The 27,285-nt window shown below is 40.5% G+C and overlaps 1 protein-coding gene across 1 annotated transcript in view; it reads right to left on the bottom strand.

The window, feature by feature from the left end:
* Positions 1 to 27,180, bottom strand: part of SMC1B (structural maintenance of chromosomes 1B) — a gene marked incomplete at both ends in the record, with an annotated part of 76,085 nt that extends 48,905 nt beyond the window's left edge. Inside the window, 7 exons of the mRNA XM_080811769.1 lie at positions 4,644 to 4,784; positions 5,726 to 5,984; positions 7,967 to 8,205; positions 11,507 to 11,710; positions 11,801 to 11,913; positions 13,976 to 14,164; positions 27,072 to 27,180. Of these exons, the coding sequence (XP_080667895.1) occupies positions 4,644 to 4,784; positions 5,726 to 5,984; positions 7,967 to 8,205; positions 11,507 to 11,710; positions 11,801 to 11,913; positions 13,976 to 14,164; positions 27,072 to 27,180 (1,254 nt within the window). The remainder of the gene's footprint in view (positions 1 to 4,643; positions 4,785 to 5,725; positions 5,985 to 7,966; positions 8,206 to 11,506; positions 11,711 to 11,800; positions 11,914 to 13,975; positions 14,165 to 27,071) is intronic.
* Positions 27,181 to 27,285: the final 105 nt, after the last annotated feature.

Below are 27,285 nucleotides of genomic sequence, written 5' to 3'. Positions count from 1 at the left end.
GTGGTGCAAAAACAATGAATACTGTTATGCTGAAAAGAAATAAAAAATTAAAAAAAAATAATAATGAACAGGACAGAGTCTTTGCTCTCAAAGACTGAGGGCTGGTGGGAGGCAGACAATCATACAATGATTCCAGGACAGTGACTTGGTGTTACAATAGCATAGGAACCTGCAACACAACAATGGGCCTGTGGGACTGAGACTTCGCAAAAGTCTTGCTCCATTCACTTCATCACTAAATACAAGTGCTGTGCTAGCCTTCAGCTGCCTTCATCTCAAACCTTCCCCTGTTCACCCTGTGTACTACAGTAAGATGAACCTTTCTTACTCTGTTACTAAGTGATCTAAAACCAGGAGTGTACCAAAGTAAAAAACACAATTCTTTTTCAGTGTATAATACCAGGAAAGAGAAGAAATGCCAATTTTCATGTGGAAAAGGACAAACATATTCTATAAAGATAATTATGTCATTTTACTCATGTGTAATAAAAATTCACTGAATGAACACTTCCTCTGCCAGATGCCAGAGTTATAATAAGCAACACACAGTTCCTTTGCTCTAGGACTCACATATTTTGAAACAAAAGTTCCATATTGAAATTCTACTATCTTCCTTAAGAATTCCATTCAAAGCAGCAAAAACAAGATTAATGAGGAATACCAAGTTAAGTCAACTGGAAACACCGACCTCTGTCTTTACTCCAGCCGCTCTTAGGGTTTGTATCCTGCCAGTTGAGTTCCTTCATGGTCATTACTTAGGTCAGATGGTCTCTTTGGGGTCACCATCTGTTACACAATAAGCTCAGAACAAACTCTGGATATGGCTTAGGTTAAACAATGGGCTTTGCTGGGGCGCCTGCGTGGCTCAGTTGATTAAGAGTCTGACTCTTGATTTCCGCTCAGGTCATGATCTCAAGATGGTAAGGTTGAGCCCGGTGTCGGGCTCTATGCTGGGTGTGGAGCCCGCCTCCTTAATATTCCCTTTCTCCCTCTGCCCCTCGCCCCTGCTCATACACGTGTGCATTCTGGCTCCCTCGTGCTCTCTCTCTCTCTCAAAAAACAAAATAAAATAAATAAATGGGCTTTGCTGAAGAAAATGTAAAAGGCCAGGGTCATCATGATACAGAGAAGTGTGTCAAGGCCTGCGTGTCTGGCTTGACACGTAATGGGGGACAATCAGACTGTCATGGTACCAGGCATTCTGGATTTGAGATGCCAGCTGTCTGGGAAAACCCAACACTGCCCAGAACCTAGTGACCTCGGGTTCTGTGGAAAGTTAAGCTCCTCCTGTCACGGAAGGGAGCCACTAGTCCTGTGAGAAACTGAGTACAGGTAACAGATTTCTCCATCTCTCTCCAGCCTGATGTGTTGTTTTTCTTCTATGAATGTTTTTATATTCAAAAGACAACTGCAACTCAACCACCACTTGCTGACATCTAAGTACAAGGTTCACAATGGACAGTTATAAATCCTGCTTTCAAGATACTTCTGGTCTATTAGAACTGTACCAATTACCTGCTTTTTCTTCAATCTGATAAGAGCCCTTAGGTATAGGTTAAGCACAATGGGTGATTAGATGAGGAAGAAATTATATTCAGGTTCTTGGTGGGGAGAAAAAGCAGGCCAGAAAAGGCTTTGTGATATGGGCAGCTACAGAATTTACCAGGTAAAATGAGTTTTTCCAAAACTAACATGTACAAAGGCAAAAATGTACAATGAGTATTTGCTGAAATCCATATAAAATTTTATCATGTGACATTAATTACACAAGTGTTTTTAAAGTAGTTACTGCTCTGGTACTATATCTGTTTTTGTCCCTCCACAAAATGTCCTCTCTTCTACTCACAATTAACAAGTACTTCACCTTTCCTACTTGTTCTCATTTTCATCTGCCAACACACAGCAAGACTACAATGAGAGGCTGAGAAAATGAGACAAGTGTTTGGAACCACACCTCAGCTCCTCACTTACTAGTGTAGTCAAGTTAACCACCTGGTGTCTCGATTCCTTCATCTGGAATTTCATTAGGTCAACAAATATTTATTGATTATCTGCTCTAGATAAGGAACTATTCCGGGCACTTGGGATGCATCAGTGAACAAAACAGACAAAGATTCCTGCTTTGTGGAGTTTACATTCTAGAGGGGAAGGCAGACAAATATAAGTTAAATCATGTGCTAGGATAATTGCTGTGGGAGAAATAGAGCTGGGGCACGGGGAGCAGAAGTGTAATGGGGACTATAATTTTAAACAGGGAAATCAGAATAGGCCCATGGAAGGCAACATTTGAGCAAAGACTTGCAGGACATGAGGGAGTTAAAAATGAAATGCAGGAAAAGCTTGTTCCAAGCAGAGGAATAACCAGTGCAAAGGCTCAAAGGCAGAAATATATCTGATCTGTTCCAGAGGCCAGGAGAGCTAGATTACAGGGAATAAGAGGGAGAACAGAAAAAGAGGAGATTTGAAAGGCTAATTTGGGTGGGAGAGGTGAACAAATCAGGTAGGGCTGTGTACTCAAGAACCTTGACTTAAACTTTGTGTGTGATGGTGAGCCACTGGAGGACTTAAAAAAGGCAAGCTTCATGATCTGACTTAGATACTAAAACCCTCTCTTTGGTACTATGCTGAGACTGTTGTGGAGGAGAAAAGAGTGGAAACAGGGAAACGTAGCAGGCTACCACAGTGGTCTAAACAAACAAACAAAAAGATGTGACTTGGAACAACAGCAGTGGAGAGAAGGGAAATGATTTTTGGTATACTTTCAAGGTGGAGCCAGCAGAATTTCCTAAAAGAGTAAAAAATGAACTCCAAGTTTTCTTCTCTGAACAACGAGTAAGAGTGAACTATCATCACGTAAAATGAGACAGATCACGTGCAGGAAGCATTTGGGTGCGAAGATCAAAAGGGCAGCTTGGGATTTAAATTCGAGATATCTAGTCCACATCCAGAATGGAGATGCTGACAAAGCAGCCAGATACATGAGGCTGTGAGCAAGAAATACCAATTTGGGAGTCATCAGCAGATGGTGTGTAAACTATGAGAATATAGGTCACCAAGGCAGAGAATGCACAAAGGAGGAAAAACCAGGATGAGAACATACTAATACTAATATCTACCTCATGAAATTGTTTGAGGATTAAATAAATTGGGTTCATAGCAGGGCTGTAAACATGTATACACACAGCCCGTACAAATACACACTATATTACAATATTACTGCTGTTGTGTCTGGAGAATGTCAGACCTGTTTCCAGAGACATATTTCACTTTGAAATCCCAATCATTAGCTTCCCCGTCTCTACCTTAGAGCAAACACCTGCTCTATAGTATTGTGAGACACACAAGAGCTAATGAGCGCAAAGTGCCTAGCAAAGTAATCAATAAACATTGTTCCTCTAAATTCCAAATATCCGCATATAAATCAAGTGTATATATAATTCAGAACCATTTCCCTTTACAGTTCTTATCAGAAATGGTCCTGCTTGGGCGCCTGGGTGGCTCAACTGCTTAAGAGACTGCTTTCAGCTCTGGCCATGATGCTAGAGTCCAGGGATGGAGTCCCTGCTCAGTGGGGAGCCTGCTTCTCCCTCTAACCCTCCCACCTCTCATGCTCTTTTTTTTTTTTTAAAGATTTTATTTATTTATTTGACAGACAGAGATCACAAGTAGGCAGAGAGGCAGGCAGAGAGAGAGGGGGAAGCAGGCTACCTGCTGAGCAGAGAGCCCAATGTGGGGCTCAATCCCAAGACCCTGGGATCATGACCTGAGCCAAAGGCAGAGGCTGTAATTAACTGAGCCACCCAGGCACCCCCCACCTCTCATGCTCTTAAAAAAAAATCTTAATCTTAAAGAAAAAAAAAGGTCCTGTTTTCAGGATGGCCCACCGACTCCATAAAGTATCACAAGTTGTTATTACTGTTGAATGCTGCAGTAATAATTTTATAGGCCAATTCTCAGTCTTTGGAAAAGGAGGTCAGGAGGCATAGAGGGAAAGACCAACTACTTCATATGTCATCACACTCCCTTTCATCTCGTTCACCCTACCCTTCTCTATGAGGTAGACACAGTCTGTCCTCATCATACACATGAAGAAATCAAAGCTCAGAGAAGTTGAATAATTTAGTTATTTCTCAAGATTAAAGAGGTCAGCGACAGAACAAGACTGGCAGGAAGCCAGGTCTGCCTTACTCAGGGCGGGGGCGGACACGATCATGCTGTCTCGGTCACTTCCTGTGTAGGGCATCAGGCTCCTCTTGGGCTGTGTCCTTAATGTCCCCACAGGACTTTGCATTCACCTCTATTATGATACTTGTTTGTTTTTTCCCTTCATCTATCCTCCTCTTGTCTTACTGGACTAAAATACATGTAAGAACAAAAACTATGGTCTGCCCTGGCCCATCACTACACAGAAGTGTGGAAAATACTTACTGATTACATGAACGAAGGCATGGTCTACTTCTACCTTAGACCACAAGGAAAGAGCTCCTGCATGGTACTAAGCAGCAAAACTGGGAATCCAGAGTTTTTTAAATTAATTGTTTATGTCTTGGGCAAATCCATTTATATATTGAAAAGCGGATACAAAAACAGAATACAATTTCATTGAAAATAATTCCCAGTCATGACTGCACAAACCAAGGTACCTGAACTTCTCCATGCCTCCTCTTCTCAAACGCCCGTCTTTCTTTGTCTGCCTTCTGTTCCCACTGCAGCTTTTCCAGCTGTTGGGTCATTATCGCCACTTTCTTTCTTACTTGTTCCTTCAGTTCTTTGTAACGATCCAGCTACAGAAGGGACAGATAAATATTACTAATTCACATAAGAGGCATGAGAGGAAATTTTTAAGATATCATTTACTAGCAGATAATCCTATCAAAAGTTTTATAAAAATGAGTTGATAGTTTGCCATGTTCTCCAGGTAAGATAATGTGAACACAAAATGAACTTCTTCTTACTTAAACCTGCTTAGACAATACATAAGGTATTCAAAACCAACTTTATAATGTTTCTGTAAGAAATTTTTAGAAGAGAAAAGGGATTAAAACTCATTAATGGTCCAAAAGCAAGAGTTCAGATAAAATTACAGATATTCAGATAAAATTCTATTTATTTATACAGTTATAGTTAGTCTGTATGTTATGATGTAAGATTATTATAAAATTAATGAAAGATAAACGATAAAAAATTCAATTAAGAGAATTTTGAAAACTCTGAATTACAAATTTTGGGGTCTCTACTATCAATTTATTATAATTAAGTCTTACATACCAAATTGGATATTAATTCACCACCACATTTAAACCAACTCAAATAATGAACTTTTCTCCTGCCAATTAAGTGGTCATGTTTCTTTAAACCCACATATATCTTATTTTTAAGTTTTTATAATATTTATAAGGAGAAAATGATTACCTTAAAAACATAAGAACATAGTTTAATTACCTAATTTTTTTACAAAATGATACCAGATAGTCTTTTTGAAGTATTTTCTATAACTGTAATTAACTCACAAAGGTTATGCCATCTAATCTTATAAAGTAAAAATAGCCTAGTCTAAAGATTAAGTTTAGACTCTGGATATAGGCTGAAAATTTTCAACCCCCGTTAATTTAGATGAGGATTGTCTGAGGATAATCTCTTAAAATATCAGAGAATATTCTTTAAATTGTTTCTAAGAAGCTGAGATAATAGAAATGAAAATTTTCTCATTTGTTGACTTGTTCACCTGACTGGCTTCTAGTTCAATGTCTCGTCCCTTTTGTAAGATTTCTTCCTCAACCTGCTTTTCAAAACTCCTCCATGCACCATCTAAATCAACCAGCTCTGTCTCCAGGGCTTTTATGTCATCTTCCTGTTTAGAACACTGTTTCTCACTGTCCTTTATTGATTTCTTAGCCACGTCTAATTTCTTGAGGTGGTGAGAAGTGTTTTCTTTGGCTTTAATGTATTGAGGCCTTTTCTGATTTAAAAGTGCTTCAAGAGATCTAAAAAGAAAATAAAGTTTGCTTTAAAGTAAATTAAATCTATACTATATTAAGGAAGATCTTTTGATCAAACCATACATTTAAAAATAAATTCTAAAAATTAACTTTCAGAGACTGTAAGCAGATCAGTGGTTTCCCACCAGGGCTGGTGGTGGGGCCGCGTGGGGGTCGTTAGGGCATAGGTGAAGCACAGGGGAATTTTCTGGGCGGTAAGCTACTCCGTATGATACTATAATGGTGAGCATAGGACATCATGCATTTGTCAAAATCTATAGAACTTTATAGCACCAAGAGTGAACCTTAATGTAATGTATGCAAATTAAAAAAGATCACTTAGGAGGTCAGGGGATCCTAGATGGGATATAACCGAAACATCTATTATATTACCAATCTTGGTATGAAACTACTTTACGGAAGGGGGTGAGGGGAAAGGTGTTAACCTAAATAACTTTGAAAATGACTCAAGCCTAAAAACTAAAACAAAAGGAATTGTAGATAAGCGTTATACTGTAGTTGCTAAGGCTGCTCCCCATGAGTGCATGGGTTAACAATTCTGGGATTGCTATGTGTGACTACTGGAGTTGAAAATGAACAGCAAATGGTAAGATTTCATCCCTTTTGATGGCTGAATAATATTCCATTGTATATACAGCCCACATCTTCTTTATCCATTCATCTGTTGAAGGACACCCGGGCTTCTTTCCATAGTTTGGCTATTGCAGACATTGCTGCTACAAACACTGGGGTGCAGGTGCCCCTTTGGCTCACTACATTTGTATCCTTCGGGTAAATACCTAGTAGTGCAATTGCTAGGTCATAGGGTAGCTTGGCCTGGATGGAACTGGAGGGTATCGTGCTAAACAAAATAAGTTGGTCAGAGAAAGACAATTATCATATGGTTTCACTCATATGTGGAATTTAAGAAACAAAACTAAGGATCATAGGGGAAAGGAGGGAAAAATAAAATAAGACAAAAATCAGAGAGGGAGACAAATCATAAGAGACTCTTAATCATGGGAACAAAACGAGGGGAGATGGGTGGGGGGAAATGGGGTAACTGCGTGATGGGCATTAAGGAGAGCATGTGATGTAATGAGCATTGGCTGTTATACGTAATTGATGAATAACTGAACTTTATATCTGAAACTAATGATACACTATATGTTAATTAATTGAATTAAAATAAAATAAAAGTTAAAAATAAAAAATAAAATGAAAAGCAGACTGTGGAAGCCAGGTTTCTCGCTGCTGGAATGGAGGTTATAGATAGGCAGGAGAAGGCCAACATCAACAGTGACGTCAGTTTCATATTATCATGTATTAGACAGATGGTATGTCATACAGATTGTATGTTGACATTCCTGATGTGATGTGATGAGAATGCCATTTTACTTCTGTGGCCTTCCTCCTCAAAATCCATAAACCTTCACTAATTATGAGAAAACTATCAGACAAATACAAATTGACAGACATTCTACAAAAAAAACCTGACCAATCACCTCAAAACTCTCAAGGTCACCAAAAACAAGGAAAGACTGAGGAACTGTCATAGCCACAAGGAGCCTAAGGAGACACAATGACTAAATGTAATGTTGCATTCTCAATCAGAAATAGGACACTGGGGAAAAATCAGAAAATATGAGTAAAGTATGGACTTTAGTTAATAGTAGTGTCTCAACAATGGTTCATGAATTCTGACAAATAAATAATGACCACTGGCTGTTAATTAATGATATTAATATTAATAAAATTAATAAAATAAATTAATAGAAATAATCTATCAAATTAATAATGTGAGAAGTAGGAGAAATTGAGTGTGGGGAATAGGGGAACTCTTGCTATCTTTGTAATTTTTCTGTGCATCTAAAAGTATTTCAAAGTAAAACATTTTTTAAAAAAAACCTACTTTAAAAGTGTCACTTATATTTTTTCTATCAATGTACATAAAATCCAGTTGTTAATAACTATTTTTTAAAACTCACTTTAATTCTTTTTCTGTTTGTTGTAGTTGTCTGGTTAACATTCCATGTTCCTTCTTCTTGGCTTTCACTATGTTTTCATGATGGGAAAGAGACTCCTTTGTGACACTCAAGTCCCTACTCACGTGCTCTAACTCAGTGTTCAGGAAATGAATTTTCTTCTCATTATGATATAGCTGGAAAAGCTGTAATTGTATCTTGTTCATTTTCAGTTCTTCAAGGAGACTCTGATAACGTTCTGCCTATAAAGCAGTACAATTCAACAACCTTTAAAAGGGAGTATATTTAAGGTGACTTTTCGTACACTCAGCATTAGTACCAACAAACGATCTCTAAGAAATCAAATTATTTATTATTTATCTATTATCTATTATTCACAAGTTATTAAATTTATGAAATAATTAACTTATGTCACTAAGAAATAGTACTGTTTTCAAAAGTAGCATTATTTGGAGAAGGTTTCTGGATACAGTTATATAATACATCAGTAAATGATTTTATTTTCATCTACTCAGTGATAAGAACAAAGAAGTGGCACCTGCTAACCTGGGTCTTTGTCCCATTTCTGTCTTGACCTCAGAGTATGGCAAGTCCATTAACACTTCTGACATCAGCTTCCTAATATGTAAACTGAAGGAAGTTACAGGACTTGTAAGGTCCCTGGTAACTTCTTTTTTTCTTTAAAGACATTTGAGAGAGAGAGTGCATGTGCACACGCACATGCACACAAGCAAGGGAAGGGGCAGAGGGAGAGAAGCAGACGCCGAGCTGAATACAAGCCTGAGGAGGGGCTCAGTCTCTCAACCCTGAGATCATGATAACTTCAAGGATTCCAGGTAAAATTCCTGCTATAAAATGTAATTTTTTCTGTTAGCAGCAATAATAAAATTCTAAAAGATAGTAAAATGGAAGAATTTCCTTAGCATTTGTACTATTAATAAAGGAATGGGGTGCCTGGGTGGCTCAGTGGGTTAAAGCCTCTGCCTTCAGCTCAGGTCATGATCTCAGGGTCCTGGGATCGAGCCCCGCATTGGGCTCTCGGCTCAGCAGAGAGCATGCTTCCCTCTCTCTCTCTCTCTCTGCCTGCCTCTCTGCCTGCTTGTGATCTCTGTCAAATAAATAAATAAAACCTTAAAAAAAAAAAAAAGGAATAAAGCACTGCCTTGAAGGGAAAGCTCCTAATCAATAATTTATTCCAAGTAACATGTAAACAGCCATTTGCCATGACATTGTAATAAATAGTTAGGCAAATCAATGATTCTAACTGTCACAAAGTTTGAAGTTTCAACTCTACATTTCTATAAACTGTTTCAGTATATTATGAATATCAGAGTCTTTCACTGACACCACCCCTCTCCACTAACAAAACCAAGGACAAATACACATATGTAAAAATATGAAGAAACAGAGAAACATCACAATGAGAAACATATCCACCTTTCATTTATTTCTTCAAATATTAATGACTGCCTACTATGTGCCTGGACCTTGTTGATGGGAATGTAGTAGAGAAGAAGATAGAAATAGTCCCTGCGGGGCGCCTGGGTGGCTCAGTGGGTTAAGCCTCTGCCTTTGGTTCAGGTCATGATCTCAGGGTCCTGGGATCGAGCCCCGAGTCAGGCTATCTGCTTGGCAGGGAGCCTGCTTCCCCCTCTCTCTTTCTGCCTACCTCTCTGGCTACTTGCGATCTCTGTCTGTCAAATAAATAAATAAAATCTTTAAAAAAAATAGTCCCTGCTCATATCAACTTATAAGTTAGTTGTTCTAATGGTGGGGGAGGAGAAATGAGAGTGTAAACAAGCAAACATAATAAACAAGGAAAGTTCATACAGCAAAAGAAAAAAGGTAATGCAATAGCACTAGGGAGGGGCACCAACTTGGACTGGCGAGTGGACAGCAAGTGCTTGCCTGAGAAAACAGCTTTTTTTTTTTCCTTTTTAAAGAGGAAGGGAAGCAGGCTCGCTGCTTCGCAGAGAGCCCTGATGCGGGGCTCAACCCCAGGACCCTGGGATTGTGACCTGAGCCGAAGGCAGAGGCTTTAACCCACTGAGCCACCCAGGTGCCCCGAAAATAGCTTTTTAATGACAACTTGAATGAGAGAGTATTGGCCATGCAAACTGTCAGGCGCACAGTTGTCTGGCAGGGGAAACAGCAAAAGCTCAGAGCTAGAATTGAGCACATCATGTTTGATAAACAGTAAAGGTCAGTGTGGTGGGAGAGAAGAGGAAATTAAAGCTTGAGAGGTGGGTAAGGGGCCATATAATTATACTGGGGAGGGAGAGTAGAGGGAAGCACTGCACTGATAGAGGTTTTGTTTTGTTTTGTTGTTGTTTTTAAAGATTTTCTTTATTTATTTGAGAGAGGGAGAAAGCATGAGAGGGGAGAAGGTCAGAGGGAGAAGCAGACTCCCCTTGGAGCTGGGAGCCCGATGTGGGACTTGATCCCAGGACCCCGGGATCATGACCTGAGCTGAAGGCAGTCGCTTAACCAACTGAGCCACCCAGGTGCCTACTGATAGAGGATTTATGCAAGAGAAAGACAGACTGATTTCCACTGGACAAAGATCATTCTAAGTGCAAACAATTATCAACCATAAATAAGACACTATACTAGGCATTGTGAAAGGCAACAAGAAATACCACAGAACGGCATCTGCAAATTGGGTCTGTGGCCTCCTAGAGGTTTCCAGTACGCTTTGAGGGAGCTCCTGAGATCAAAACTCTTCTTATAACAACAGTGAGACCTCATTTGCTTTTTTCATTGTGTTGACAGCTGCACCGATGGTGGGTAAAGCTGCTAGGCCTTCACATAAATTAGATTTGATGCAGGAGATAAGAGATTCTTCTATTAAGCCATGTATTAAGGAGATTATAAACATGTAAAACAATGCCATCCTCCTAGTTTCAAAAATGCAGTTATTTTTCATAGAAATATGTCATTTATGTTAATGTATAATGTTTACTACTGTTTTAACATTGACTATTAAAAAAATATATTTTTTAAAATTTAATTTAATTTAATTTTTTCAGTGTTCCAAGATTCATTGTTTATGCACCACACCCAGTGCTCCATGCAATACGTGCCCTCCTTAATACCCACCACCAGGCTCACCCAACCCCCCACCCTCTCCCCTCCAAAACCCTCAGTTTGTTAAAATATATTTTTAAAATTTCTCAGTTTCAATTGCAAATATAATAAATATTGGTAGATATAATCCACATTAACACAAACTCTTTGGGGACCTTATACATTTTTAAGAGTGCAAGGGGACAAGATCCAAAAGTTGAAAGCTTCATCTGAGATACAAACCCCTCAAGCTTATCTTTAGTAGGTAAAATCAGACATTTTTGTGGTTAAGGTTGTATGGCCTATTAAGAAAAAAAACAAAAAAAAGTAGAAACTACATCAAAAAGTTTATTTTTAACGAATAGTGGACTTTCTTTGTCTTAAGATTATTTTTAATATGTTGTTAGTAACCCCAAGCCAATGCTAACAGAAAGTCTTTGTGTCTGACACTTACTGGTTCCACCATCACAACCTTACCTCTTCTTTCTCTAACTTTGCATGTTTGCGTTCTGCGGCTACATTTTTTTTCTTATTAAAATTAAACTGTGCATCCTCTTCAGCTTTCTGTAACTTTCTTTTCTTCTCCTCATATTCTCCTATAAGCTCTCCTGAAGTGCTGATTTCCTCAAAAAACTGGGTTCTTTCTTTGGGTTTTTTCATTGAAATCGACTCTACAGTTCCCTTTTAAAAACAGTAAAAGCACATCAACATATAAAATATATGGCTGTATTTTCAAAATCATGAACAAAACAAACTAGTACAGCTCCTTACCTGAAACACTAGACAGTTCCGTGCTTTGACTATTATGCCTATCTTTTCCAACTCAGCTATGTACACAGAACGACTCACTGGATTATCATCAAAGTGAAATTCTGAGCATCCCCCTAAAATAAAAGAAAAAAAGCTATTATTGGAAGTATAGACACCAGACATGTAACAACAACCATTCAAGGTTTAGTAAAATTATTTCTCTTATTGAAATGGTCAGTTATGCAATAACATACATGTTGTTAATAAATACATTTAATCAGTCAACAAATATTGAATGACCACTATATGCCAAGGAGTATTCTACAGCAGTGAACACAACGAACGAAAGTCTGGATCTCAAGGAGTTTAAACCTTGCAATGCGGACGGACAAAAAAATGAGCTATGTAAGTACAACAAATACCACAGGAGAAAATGTTAAGTGCTAAGGAGGAAGAGAACTGGGAAGGGGACATGGAAGTCTCTGTGTATGGGGAACAGGCATTACGGTTTTGAATAGGATGTTACGGTCTGAATGTCTGTGTCCCTCTAAATTCATATGTAGAAATGTGATAGTATTAGGAGGTGGGGCCTTTGGGAGGTGATTAAGTTGTGACTGTGGTGCCCTCGGGGACAGGATTAATGGACGGACAAAAGAGATGCCACAGAGCTCCCTAGTTCCTTCCACCAACGTGAGAGCATAATGAGATGTCTGCAACCCAGAAGAAAGCGCTTCATTGGACCATGCTGGCAACCTTATCTTGGACTTCCTGCCTCCAGAACAGTGAGAAATACATTTTTATTGTTTATAAGCTATTTGTTACAAGGCCGCTGTAATCAAAACAGTATGGCACTGGCAAAAAAAAACAGGCATGGAGACCAATGGAACAGAACAGAGAGTCCAGAAATACTGCATGATCTCACCTACATGCAGAATCTAAAATAGTTAAACTCACAGAAACAGAGATAGAATGGTGCATGCTAGCCACCAGGGGAGAAAAAAATGAGGAGAGGTTGGTCAAGGGTTACTAAGTTTCAGTTATGCAAGGCAGTAAGTTCTGGAGATCTAATGTATAGCAATGTGACTACAGCTAACAATACTATATTATATACTTCTAATTTGTGATTGTGTTATTCATTTCACAATGTATATAAAAACATAGATGTACACCTTAAATACATGCAATTTTTAAAATTAGCATTTTTTTCTTTCTTTTTTTCTTTTAAGTAAGTTCTAGGCCCAACGTGGGGCTAGAACCATGATCCCAAGATCAAGAGTCACATGCTCTTCTGACTGGGCCAGCAGGAGACCCTAGACAGTTATATGCAATTTTTACCTGTCAATTATACCTCAATAAAGATGGGAAAATATAAATTTATGATGAATATTTAGATAAATAAAGCAGGCTAGGTAATCTTTGCTGCAACAGAGACTTTTGAATAAAAACCCAAAGGAAGTGAGAAAACTCACCCATAAAGATATCTATGTGGTAATGTGGTGAAATACTTAAGTTACACACTAAGGTATAAGTATTTCCACAATTATCAGTGGCTGAATCTGGGGAAAGTTAGTAAGACAGTATTTATACACTAGAACATTAAGACCATGTTCTAGTGCACAAGAACAAAATACCAAAAGCAAAAAGACCAAAACCAAGACATGCCTATGTTACAGAGACTTTGTAAACTCTTAGCATACAGAAAAGATACACATAAGCAACTCTCAGTCTTGTTTACTCAGGAAATAAGGGTTTATTTATGAAACCCCTGTTTCCTGAATAAGTGACAAAAATACAAATTCAAATATTTCACTTGGGTTGTTATTTGGTGATAGAAAAACTTCCAATACAAACCAAAAACATACATAATAATCAGTTTATCACAAAGGAAACCATAAACCACATACGTAGAGAACCTCCTTCATTTTAACCTAATAATCAGGTAGAAAAATGCTATTTGATCCCAGGAAAATGTGAATGAATCCATCTGAAGAAGACTCTTAGTGGAGAATCAAACAGGTTCTATTACTTGCTTCTGAGATTTGCCATCTAAGAGGAAGAACCCCCCAAATCTCTAGTTTACTATGCCAGTGGAATAACAAATCACACCCTTCAAAAAAAGAGAAGAAAACACAGATGATCTGACTTAACTTTTGAAAAATCAAATGACTCATAAGCAATTATCTACCAAAAAAGTACCTCGGATAATCCTTGTAAATGTTTTCTCTTCTCCACTTTCCTCCACATACACAATTTTCACACTTGCAGAAGAGGAGACAGGTCTTCCAATATGTGCTCCGTGAATGAGTTCTTGAATATTTTTCACTCTTAAATTAGCTATTTTCTCTCCCATTACGAAACTAAGTGCATCCATTACATTAGATTTTCCTGGGAAAGAAAAGAGAGAGGAAAAAGTTATTCCTTCTTATTAATAAAAAACCTTCCCAGAGTCAAACCAGGCCACCCTTGGAAAAGAAATAGAGCCAATACACATCTCAGTAATACTGTCTTGTCTATATTTAGGATGTGACCGAACAATTTTATGTAGATCACTGGTTTCTTCTATGCAGCTATGGTACAGCATTAAGTGGCCTAAATTTAAGGATCTAAATAAGGGGATCTAAACCTCAACTCTCTTCCATTATTAAATACTATACTATGGCAAATCATATCTGAATTTTAAAGATTTTTTTTAAATTTGACAGAGAGAGAGAGATTACAAGTAGGCAAAGAGGCAGAGAGAGAGAGGGAAGCAGGCTCCCCGCTGAGCAGAGAGCCCGATGCGGGGCTCGATCCCAAGACCCTGAGATCATGACCTGAGCTGAAGACAGAGGCTTAATCCACTGAGCCACCCAGGCGCCCCTCATCTCTGAATTTTAGTTATTTCATTTTATGACTATTAACAATCAGATACTTTTAAAAATGGCTAACTATATATACAAGATAGTCCCATGGACAAGAATAAGTCCTAAATACTTAGCTAAAGTATTACATTAGCTAAAATACTTATGATTGGTAGGAGTTGGTGGTACAGCAGCCTGAACCTACTTTTTTTTAAAATTTTTATTTATTTATTTGAGAGAGAGCGCATGCACAGTGAGGGAGGGAATGTGGGAGAAGACAGAGGGAGCGCCTGTATCCTTTTGAATTAGTGTTTTTGTATTCTTTGGGTAAATACCCAAAGAATTACTGGGTCACAGGCTAGTTCTATTTTTAACTTTTTTTTTTTTTAATTTGACAGAGATTACAAGTAGGCAGAGAGGCAGGCGGCGGGGGGAGCAGACTCCCCACTGAGCAGAGAGCCTGATGCGGGGCTCAATCCCAGGACCCTGGGATCATGACCTGAGCCAAAGGCAGAGGCTTTAACCCACTGAGCCACCCAGGTACCCCTCTATTTTTAACTTTTTGAGGAACCTCCATACTGTTTTCCACAGTGGCTGTACCAGTTTGCATTCCCACCAACAGTGCTCGAGGGTTCCTTTTTCTCCACATCCTCACCAACACTGTTACTTCTTGTGTTTTTGATCTCAGCCATTGCGGCATGTGTGAGGTGATAGCTCATTATAGTTTGATTTGCATGTCCCTGATGATCAGTGATGTGGAGCATCTTTTCATGTGTCTGTTGACCATCTGTGTGTCTTCTTTGGAGAAATATCTGTTCATGTTGTCTGCTCATTTTTTAGCTGGATTATTGTTTTTTGGGTGTTGAGCTGTATAACTTCTTTATATATTTTGGATACTAACCCTTTTCTAAACCCATTCATCTTTTGAGCCAGCAATTCCACTTCTAGAAATCTATCTCCCTCATACATGGGTACAACTATACAATGGAAAATACACAGCTATGCAATTCATTATAGGTTTTTTCTAAGAGAAAAATATCAGAAATAACTCAAATGTTTAAAAATTAAAGGAATACCTGAAATAACCGTATAACAGCCACACAAGGAGAATTACACAGCAGAAAGAGAAAAGGATGTAGTCAATGAAAAAAAAAGTTTATAACAGCATATATAGTAAAAAACTAAATACAAACTTTGGCATAAAGAGAACTAAGGGGTTAGAAATAGCAATACAAATCTATTTACTTGCATTTGCAAAAAGGGATACTGACAGATAATCAAGAAATGGTCATTTATACAAAGTGGAGAGGAGGACACAGAAACTGAGTTGGACACATGTTAGCCTCTCCTGGTCCATTTTCCACCCTGCTTTTTGCCCTGTATCAATAGGCTCCCATGCCTTTTGGCTTCTAGCTGGATTTGGTCAATGGGGAGCTCTGGCAGGAGGGAAGGAAAAAAATGGGGTCAGGGTATTTATTCCTCTACTTCTCTCTCTGTGAAGTGGCTTCCAACTAGCTGTGTTCTTTGATAGGTTCCAGCACTTAAATTTCCTTCTCTCTGCCTGGGGTGGTAACAGATCCACCGTGCTAACCCTATAATTCCTCTAGTCCTTGGAATTCCTTTATAGCCTCCCACACCTTTGTAATTAGTCCCTTTGTAAATAAACCTTCAATAAATTGTCCTCATTTGAATGTGCCACCTGTCTCCTGTTGGGACCCTGACTGATAGAGGGTAAAGGGCAGAAGCAAGATTTCTCAGTGTATCCCTTTCTATAATTTTAACCTTTGAAATACATATATTTATTACCCATTTAAAAAAAACCTAAAATTTTAAAATTCTATAAATGACAATAATCAGAAACAAGTAAACTTGACTGAATATTAAATATAGTCATATTGAGAAATATTTTATTTCAAGGGACTTCAGATTACAAAATTCTGAATGTAAATTCTTCATGGGATGTGTTTTAAGGACCAAAAAGAAGTACAAAAGAATTCTAAATTTCCTTTATTTTCTTCATTGTTTGAAATATTACTGATATTGATAATTTTAAGATTGTTTTCTTTATATTGTACATTAAAGCAAATACATAATTATATGAGTGATGTTAGGAACTATGATTTTCAGCGTAATAAAAAATATTTGCAATGACAAGAATCAGGAAACAGTGAAAACACAGTTATATTAAAACAATGCAGGGGTGCCTGGTTCAGTTGGTTAAAGGACCAACTCTTTTTTTTTTTTTTTTTAAAGATTTCATTTATTTATTTGACAGATCACAAGTAGGCAGAGAGGCAGGCAGAGAGAGAAGGGAGGAAGCAGGCTCCCTGCTGAGCAGAGAGCCCGATGCGGGGCTCAATCCCAGGATGCTGGGATCATGACCTAAGCCGAAGGCAGCGGCCTTAACCCACTGAGCCACCCAGGCACCCCAAAGGACCAACTCTTGATTTTGGCTCAGGTCATGCTCTCGGGGTTGTGAGATCAAGCTCTGCATGGGGCTCTATGCTCAGTGGGGAGTCTATTTGAGACTCTCCCTCCCTCTCCCTCTGCCCCTACCCCTGCTCTGTCTCTCAAATAAGTAAGAAAATAAATAAATCTTTAAAAAATACTGAATGGAAAATATCAACATGAATTCAATTTTTATTTTTTATTTTATTAGGATTTATTTATTTATTTTAGAGAGAGTACAAGTAGGAGGGGAGAGGGAGAGGGGATCTCAAGCTGACTCCACATTGAGTACATAGCCCGACTGGGGGCTTGATCACATGACTCTGAGTTCATGACCTGGGCAAGAAACCAAGAGCTGGTGGCTTAACAGACTGTGCCACCCAGGCGCCCCATGAATTTGATTTTTAAAAATTACTGTAACATGGAAAGGCATATCAAAACCACAATGAGATAAAATTCACATTAACTAGGATGTCTAAAAGAGAGAAGACAATAACAAGTGTTGAAGATGTGGAGAAATCTGAACATTCATTGCCAACAGGAATGTCAAAATAGAGCGCTTCCTTCAGAAAACAGTCTGGCAGTTCCTCGAATGTTAGAGACAGTTACCATATGACTCAGCAACTCCACTCCTAGGTATACACCCAAGAGATATGAAAACATGTCCACACAAAGACTTGTACACAAATGTTGAGATCAGCATTATTCAAAACAACCATAAAATGGCAACAACCCAAAAGTCCTTCAACCGGTGAATAAATACAATGTGGTGTACCTTGCAATGAAATATTATTCAGCAATAAATAGGAATTAAGGACTAATACATAGTATAACACAGAGGAACCTCTTAGGTTAAGTGAAAGAAGCCAGACACAAAAGGCCACATATTACATGGTTCCATTTACATAAAGTGTCCAGAATAGGTAAATCCATAGAGACAGAAAGTGGATTAGTGGTTGCCAGAGGCTGGATAGAAAAGAGATAATGGAGAGGGATGCTAATGGGTACAAGGTTTCTTTCTGGGCTGATGAAAATGTTTTGGAATTAGCGATGACAGTTATACAACCCTGTGAATACAGTGAACATCACTGAATTGTTCACTTAAAGAGGACAAACTTGATAGTATGTAAATTATATCTCAATAAAGCTTCTATAAACAAAAGAACAAGTCTGAACAAGTGCTTCGTGTATTTCCTAGCTCCAGTCACTGAAAAGGCCTAGACCCATTATTACCCAAATGTACTGGTCAAATGCACTGAGTATCTCTTGTTCTCAGATCGTGGTCTTTAGTAACTTTCCTTCAAAAAGAAACCAGAAATAATTGGAGCACTGGCTATTTCCAAGTCTGAGGCTGGGAAAATTGAAGAATAGCCTGGGAACTGGAGCATCTTATGTCAGAAAGTAAGGAAGATTTCAAATATTAATGAGGTCATGACCAAAGGACACAGGAGGAAGCTTGAAAGAGTTCCTACTGACTAAAGGTATAACAGGGTGAGCATCAAAAACAATAATGGTTTATGGGGTACCTGGGTGGTTCAGTCAGATGGGCGTCTGCCTTGTGCTCAGGTCATGATCCCGGGATCCTGGTATCAAGCACCGTGTAAGGCTCTCTGCTCAGTGGGGAGTCTGCTTCTCCTTCTTCCTCTGCCCCTCTAGCCCACTTACGCTCTCTCTCTCTTTCTCTTTCTCTCAACTAAATAAATAAAATCTTAAAAAAAAAAACAAGTAATGGCTTTGGTGGATTAAAACACACCACATCAATGAAAATCTATGGGTCCATAACGATAGTAACAAAAAAAGAGAAAAACTCATTTTCACCATTTACACTATTAACTTTCATTTTTGAAAATACTAATTAAAAAGGACAAGAATTTGGGATGCCTGCATGGCTCAGTTGATTAAGCAACTGCCTTCAGCTCGGATCCTGGGATGGAGCCCCGTGGCAGGGAGCGTTAGGCTCCCTGTGCCCCTCCCCGTGACAAGTGCCCTCTTTTGCTTGCTCTCTCTCAAATAAATAAATAAAATCTTTAAAAAAATAAGACAAGCATGTATTATGTTTTTCCAGTGTGAAATGTATTTTAGGTTTCTAATAATCCCAGTCAATGAAAAAAAAAACTTTTCTTAAAACAGGGGGACTACCGGGGCACCTGGGTGGCTGAGTGAGTTAAGTCTCTGCCTTCGGCTTAGGTCATGATTTCAGGGTCCTGGGATCGAGCCCCGCATCGGGCTCTCTGCTCAGCGGAGAGCCTGCTTCCTCCTCTCTCTGTGCCTACCTCTCTGCCTACTTGTGATCTCTGTCTGTCAAATAAATAAATAAATTCTTTAAAAAAATAAAATAAAATAAAATAACCAATTTCTTAAAAAACAAAAACAAAAACAGGGGACTATCACTCAGTGAATGTAGAAAAAGCATGACATAAACTCAATTTTGCAAACCTTAATGAAATGCCAATTCAGTCAGGATTATTAATTGGCATTAAAAACATTTGGGCAGCAAATCCAGTAACTTCTACATTGGCTGCAACAATATTTTTCTAGATAGGTTCCCTGAAGCAAGGGAAACGAGAGCAAAAATAAACCATTGGGACTACATCAAAATAAAAAGTTTCTGCATGGCAAAGAAAATAATCAACAAAACTAAAAGACAACTTGCCAAATAGAAGATATTTGTAAATGACATATGCAATAAAGGATTAATATCTAAAATACATAATGAAGTTATACAATCCAACACCCAAAAAACAAATAATCCAACTAAAAAATGAGCAGACATCATGAACAGATATTTCTCCAAAGAAGATACACAGATGGTCAACAGACACATGAAAAGATGCTCCACATCACTGATCATCAGGGACATGCAAATCAAACTATAATGAACTATCACCTCACCCATGCCGCAATGGCTGAGATCAAAAACACAAGAAGTAACAGTGTTGGTGAGGATGTGGAGAAAAAGGAACCCTCGAGCACTGCTGGCGGGAATGCAAACTGGTACAGTCACTGTGGAAAACAGTATGGAGGTTCCTCCAAAAGTTAAAAATAGAACTAGCCTGTGATCCAGTAATCAGACTACTGGGTATTCACCCAAAGGATACAAAAACACTAATTCAAAAGGATACAGGCACCCCAATGTTTATAGTAACCTTATTTATAATAGCCAAGATATGGAAGCAGCCCAAGTGTCCATGAACCGATGAACTGATAAAAAAGACGGAGTATGTATATACAGTGGGGTATTGTCATAAAAAAAGAATGCAATCCTGCCATTTGCAACAACATGGGTGGAACTAGAGAGTATAATGCTAAGCAAAATCAATCAGAGAAAAACAAATACTGTGATTTCACTCATGTGGAATTTAAGAAACAACACAGAGGGGAAAAAGAGGCAAAGCAAGAAACAGTTCAAAAAGTGAAAAAGAAAAAGAAAGAGATTCTTAAGAATAGAGAACAAATTAATGGTTACCAGAGGGAAGATGGTGGGTGGGGGAAGGAGGAAATACGTGATGGGGATTAAAGAATACACGTAACATGATGAACACTGAGTAATGTACAGAATTGTTGAATCTGTAAGGGCCTACTTAATCAGAGGGAGCCATTTTGTTGTTTACGCAGTAAACTTAGATTGACCCTGCCCCTCCCAGAGGAACTTACTTGCAAAGACCAGATACAAGGGCGGGTCAGGCCAGGTAGAGGCAGCCAATCAGTGGGGCACGCATATATCTACTAGGGTGAATTGTAATTCAACTGGCCGCCGTATGTGACCTAACGTGACTGTGCAGTTTTCTCTGTGTATTGCAATCTCACTGGCCACCTGTGTATAGCCAGGCTAAACTACCTCTATAAAAGTTAGTCTGTGAGACTAGGAGGGGTCGCCTCTTTGCAAGAGATGGCCCTGACCGGTCAGTTTGATTCTCGATGCTTGGCGCAAAATAAAGCTTTGCTTGACCTTCGCTTTGTATCAGTCTCGCTCCTTTGATTATGGACCCTAACAGAATCGATATACTGTACACATGAAACTAATATAACAATGTGTTAACTATACTGGGATTACAATTAAAAACTTAAAATTAAAAAAAATTTGGGTAATTGGTGGATACGGAACATTTTTCTAATGTCAAATTAACACTAGTAACACTAGAACACTAACTAGTTAGAAGGGAAAAACTAATTGTACAACAGAGTAATCACTGTCACTACCCTAATCCAGGGGTCAATTTTAGCACTGGTGGTAAAACAAAGAGGTATTGTGATGTAATACAACGTGAAGTACACAACATCACCACCCATGATGGAGTCTAACCAAAAATGTTTCATTTGAGCCTATCAACCTTTTAGGTACTGAATTTTTTTCAAGTGCCTTTTCTTCATCTATCAAGAAATAAAATGGATCTTCTTTCTCGTGGGAACAGATGAAGATTATTGAGGTAACAATGTGGCACATGGATTAAAGCAGGGTAAGACTAAAGTTTGGGAGCTCAGCTAAAGGATTACTATATTAATCCAAGGAAGAAATGGTAAGAGTCTGAAACAGTGATAGAAGTGGGAAGAGGTAAGTGGACAAGATTATTAAGATGGTAGAATTGGCCCAGACTGGTAATGTTCTGGGTGTGGCAGGGAGAACTTACAAGGATGAAAGAGAATTCATTTGGGTGGTAGCCATACGGAACTTGGAACTCTGGGAGAAAAGCATTCTAAAGTCCAAGGAACAGCAAATGCTAAGACCCTGAAATGGAAATAAGGTTGGTCTATGTAAGGAAGGGGGAAAAGAAAAGCACTTCTGCCTGGAGCACAGTAAACATGGGGGAAGAGACTATTAGAGAAGAGAAATACACAGGAGCCCGATCATAAAGGCTTTGTGGATCATGGTAGGAAATACTGGCTTTTATTATTTTTTTAAAAGATTTTATTTATTTATTTGACAGAGAGAGAGAGAGAGAGATCACAAGTAGGTAGAGAGAGGGGGAAGCAGGCTCCCCACTGAGCAGAGAGCCCAATGCAGGGCTCGATCCCAGGACCCTGAGATCATGACCTGAGCCGAAGGCAGAGGCTTAACCCACTGAGCCACCCAGGCGCCCCAGAAATACTGGATTTTATTCCAAGTGTGGGGGAAAGCCATTGGAGAGTTTTAGTTGGGCAGTGCTCGGATTTATAGATTTATTTTTTTAGCCTGTTTTTTTTTAACCGCTCACTCTGCTGTGAGAATGAATTGCAGAGAGACAAAAAGAAAGCAGAGGGACATGTTAGGAAGTTACAGAAATAGTCCAAATGAGAGTTCTAGCAGCTTTGGCTGAGTAACAGCAGTGAAACGTGGCAAGAAACAACTGGATTCAGGATGCATTCCAGAGGTGGAGTTATTAGGATTTATAGAAGATTAGACGAGGGAAGTGGGGTGTAGAAGGAGGAATAAAGAATTACTCTGGGTATCTGGTCTGAGTGAGTAAATGGTGCCCCTTACTGAGAAGCTAAGACCTCAGAAGGAACAAGTTTGTCTGGAGGAAGTAGGGGAGAGGAAATCTGCTACTCTTTCTCATTATAGTATTTTTTAAAGATTTTGTTCTTATGTAATCTCTATGCTCAATGTGGGACTTGAACTCGACTGAGTCAGCCAGGCACCCCTGATTATAGTATTTCACATGTCTACTAGAAATAGTAAAAAAAAAAAAAAAAAGCTGAATATTATAGCCTAGGTATATAATTTTGAAAGTCAGCAGCATAAGGATGGTGTTTGAAGCTACGGAACTGGGCAAAGAACATAAGGTATACACAGACAGAGGACGTATTTCCAGGGGGTGGGAGGACTCCAGTGCTTAAGAAACCTAAGGGAGAAGCCGCCAATAACTGAGGGCTTGCCAGTGACACAGGAGAAAACCTACTTGGTATACAAAGTCAGAAGAGCAGAGGCTCAAGGGAGAGAGGAAATGTGACCTGCCATGCCACCAAGAGAGCAAGACCTTCCCTTGACCAACTTTTTAAAAAACAACCCCAGCATTTCTAATTCCCCCCCTGTTTCTATTTTTCTACTTAATACTTGACATTAACATTCTATACACTTCTCATATTTTGTTGTCTATCTCTCTGCACTTGAATTCAAGTTCTACATGGGAAGGGATTTTTATCTGTTCACTGGTGAGAACAGTGCATGGGACTTAGCAGGCATGCCATTATTTTTACACGAATGAAACAACACTGATAAGTCAAACAGGATGAGGAAGGAGACTGGCTACTGACTCTTACAAGGTGTAGGTCAACGGGGACCTAGATAAGTGTCATTTCAGTGGAGCTTGCGACTGAACACTGAATCAAGAGCACCGAGGATGGTTCAGAGAGTTTCCCTGTACTGATAAAATGGGGCAACAGCCTAAAGAGACAGTGAAGTTCAAGGGCGTTCCCCCAAACATTTCATTATAAAACTTCCAAACACACAAGAAAGTTGAAAGAATTTCACTGTAAATATCCATACGTTTACCACTAAATTCTACAATTAACTTCGTACTGTATTTTCTTTTCATATAGCTATCTCTCCTCTATGTCATGAGAGTGTTAATAAGGCATGCATTATTGCCAATGAAAATTATCCAATAAGGGAGGAAGATACAGTCCAAAAGAGAAAGAAAATCACAGAAGCGAAGAACCGAGTAGGGGGCAGGGTATAAATCACAAGTGGAGAGGACAGCCTTAGACTCAGGTGCACTTGTGGAACTTTCCTGCTCAAAAGTCTACTATTTTTTTCATAAAGCTAAATATATCGCTCTGGCCAGGACTTACCCAGTAGGATTCCAACACTACACACCATTGCTCCTCTACACATGCACTACATTCTTGACAATTTGGGCTATAACTGTCCCATAATAGACTCACAAATCTCTAGAAAAGAACTCTTTATTCTTTGGGCAAGCTCAAATGCTAATTCCTCTAGAATATTTTTCCTTATCTTTACCTCTTTCTGTCCATACCTCCCTATATCAGATCTAGTATTTTCCTTGCTTAAAGTTCCATAAACAGTGTTCCCGGGCCTTCTCTTTCAACAAGTGTGTCATTTTCTTATACTCCCAATGTCTGGGGAGCAGAAGCTGTCTCACTGTATACATCTTTCTTCTGCTTCTAATACTATATATACACAAAAACAGTTTGCTAAATTTGAGTGGAAAAACATCAAGGTTAAGATTAAAAGATGAAATTTTTCCACTACCCACAAAAAACCCCAACATTAGATTTCCTAAAAACAAGAGAACATATAAAATTTTAACAGGTGTTAGCAACAGGAAATTACTACAAAAAGAATGACCATGACTAGCTAAATTGAAGTTTAAGAGAAAATGGGTATAACAGAAAATTATCAATTGGTTTAATAAAATCTACTTAAATGTGCCAGTAATTCTGTAAGTCTTTTAAAAAGATTTATTAGCAAGTATTCAAATGAATATATTAAATTAGTCATGGATTAGTATTATACTGAGTTTTGGCTATCGTATAGGAGAATGTGAATAGCCCATGCAAAATTCAGCAACAAGTAAACCAGAAATTTTTGTTGTGGAGAGATATTAAAGGTAGTGTTGAAATAATCCATGACTGGCTTTATATGGTTCTAGGCAAAGTCTCCGGGTTACCAGTGACTCTCAGGAGGGGAATGGAGCTTCCAGGGCATGTGGGATAAGAAGTTGTAAAGGCATTTTCACGATAACCTTAAGATATATTGTTAAGAACAATATGTATTCTTGAATTAAGAAAAGAAATAAGATTGAAACTTCTGTTTGGCACTAGTTTTAAAAAGTTCAAAACACCACTTTATCTGGATCTTAAACAGCAGTGAGCAAGTAATCTAGGCTTACTGCAGTGTAAGACTTTACTCAGATACTCATTCAAAATACCACACAGTTGGAAGAACAAAATATAACGCTTACTGCAGTGTAAGACTTTACTCAAATACTCATTCAAAATACCACACAGTTGGAAGAACAAAATATAATGTCACATAACCACCAGTTCAAAGGTGAAAATCTACTGACGGCGGGCCTACTAACCTGAGAAATGAGTGATTATTATTATAAATACTCCTGTATTCTTACCTTTATCTTCTCAATGTATTTTTGATAACAGAATCAAGGAAATCTGGCTTGAGAGAGCCACAAAGATTTGAGTTAGGAAAAATCTCAGAGTAACTCTCATTTTAGGCCCTCTGCCTGCTGGGGTCATTACCTCTGTGGATTCTCACCACAGTGCAGTAGGGAGCCTGGCCTGGCCTGAACTCAAGTGCAGGCTCTGCCCTTCCTGGGTGACTGTGGGGAGTCATCTGGGCCCTCTGAAGCTCAGTTTCCTACACTGTAATGTGAGCTAATAGGCACTATGAGCACTGAAACAGGGGTGCCAGGAGCTTGGTAAAAGCTCCACGAATGCTGTTATTATTACAGTATTCCCATGTAGAAGTCTCCTTGACTCCAAACGGTTGTTCGGGCTCGTTAAAACCAATTATTTCCTTTAGCTCTCTCTCAATCTTTGGATGAGAAAAGGAAGGGGATGGAGATGAGAGGTGCGGCCGTCAAGACGGAGTCACTCCTGTGTCAAGCAATGAGGTAGCCCGTAAGAGCATCCCCGCAGAGACCAGATGTCACCTAGACCTGCCCCAGCTCATGACACACTCAGAACCGATGGTGGGCAGAAACACGGGAGGTCTGCAAAGACCCAAGACTGATGAAATCCCTTTACAAAGAGGATTTCTGCCGCAGTGCCGGCCTCCTAAGACACCGGCCCCTCTGTGTCTGACCACTTCAAAGAGGAAGCCGGGAAGGCTCTGCGGGACTGATCTTCCAAAGGAACAGAGATCCCTCGCTGCCTGCACGTAGTGAGCCGGAAGCGCCCGGCGCTGACCCACACTGGGGCCTTATCTCAACTGGGGACTCGCAGCCTGGCTTCAGGATGGGCAGGGTCACTTCCTACCTCCTGCTCGATCGTGTTCTTTGTGGCTTGCGCTTTGCCTGGTGCCGCGTAAGAAGCCAAGGGAAACAAGCGGTCTAATGTCACTGGGTTCGGAATCCTAAGCCTGCTTTATAAGGACAACCGTGCCCCTGACGAGAGGGGACTAGGGCTCGGCGCGGGAGGAGAAACCGGCAAAGCCCGGGGAACCAGGGCAAAGGAGAGGAGGGTCCTGGGCAGACCTGGGGTTGGGTGGGGAGGAGGGTCGGGCCCAGCCGCAGAGGGCAAGGGTGGGCACCTGGCGGGGGAGGGCTGAGTACGGGGGTTGGAGGGCGAGGGCCAGGGTCCAGGTGCCAGAGGGCCGGGGGTCGGGCAGAGGGCATGGGTGGGCACCTGGCGGCGAAGGGCCGGGCAGCTGAAGGTGAGGGGCGGGGAGCAGAGGGCAAGGGCAGGCACCTGGGGGCGAACACTGGGCGCTGGAGGGTGAGGGTCGGGGTCTCGGTCTGGGCCCCGGAGGGCCGGCGCAGGGGGGGGGGCGGGGGAAGGTCGAGGGTCAGTAGGCGAAGGTGGGCTTCTGGGAGCTGGGCAGAGGGTGAGGGCAGGCACCTGCCGGCGAGGGAGGGCCGGTGGCCGAGGGTGAGGGTCGGGCGGTAGAGGAATGGGGACCGGGGCGCGGGGGGCGGCGGCCGAGGATGGGCAGCTGGCGGCCGAGGCAGAGGCTGGAGTCGGGGCTAGAGGGGGAGGGTCGGGGTCTGGGGTACGGGCTGCGGAGGGCCGGGGGCTGGAGAGAGGAGGTTGGGTCCAAGCGGCGGAGAGAGGAGGGGTCTGTGGCCCAGGAGAGAGTGGGCCCGGGGGCCGAGGGCCGAGGCAGGGCCCGGGCGGCGAGGGCGGAGGGTCATGGTCGCGGTCCCGAGGAGGGGAAGGGTCTCGGTCCGGCGGCGGAGGGCGGGTGGGGGTGAAGGGGTGAGGCTGGCCGAGGCCCGTGGGCAGCAACGGCCTGAGTCCCACACGCGAGGTCACCCTCACGTCCCCTTGGGCAAAATGGGGCCTGGACGGGCGGGGCGGGCGGACGCGTTCAGGGTCCCAGTTACCGGAGCCGTTGGGGCCGATGATGCAGGTGAACCTCCTGAAAGGGCCGATGAGCTGGCGGCCCCGCCACGACTTAAAGTTCTCCACGAGCAGCACCTCCAGGTGGCCCATGGCTGCGCCCTCCGCGCCTCAAGCGGCTTCCCCTCACGCCGCCGGCAGGAAAAGCGCGGGAAGGGCTTCGCGGAGTCTCGCGAGAGGAGGGCGAGAACCCAGCGG

Source organism: Martes martes (genome assembly GCF_963455335.1).
Source record: "Martes martes genome assembly, chromosome: 8".
In the NCBI taxonomy this organism is placed as follows: domain Eukaryota; kingdom Metazoa; phylum Chordata; class Mammalia; order Carnivora; family Mustelidae; genus Martes; species Martes martes.
The sequence above is the reverse complement of the archived record's forward strand: the minus strand, read 5'-3'. Positions and strand labels throughout refer to the sequence as shown.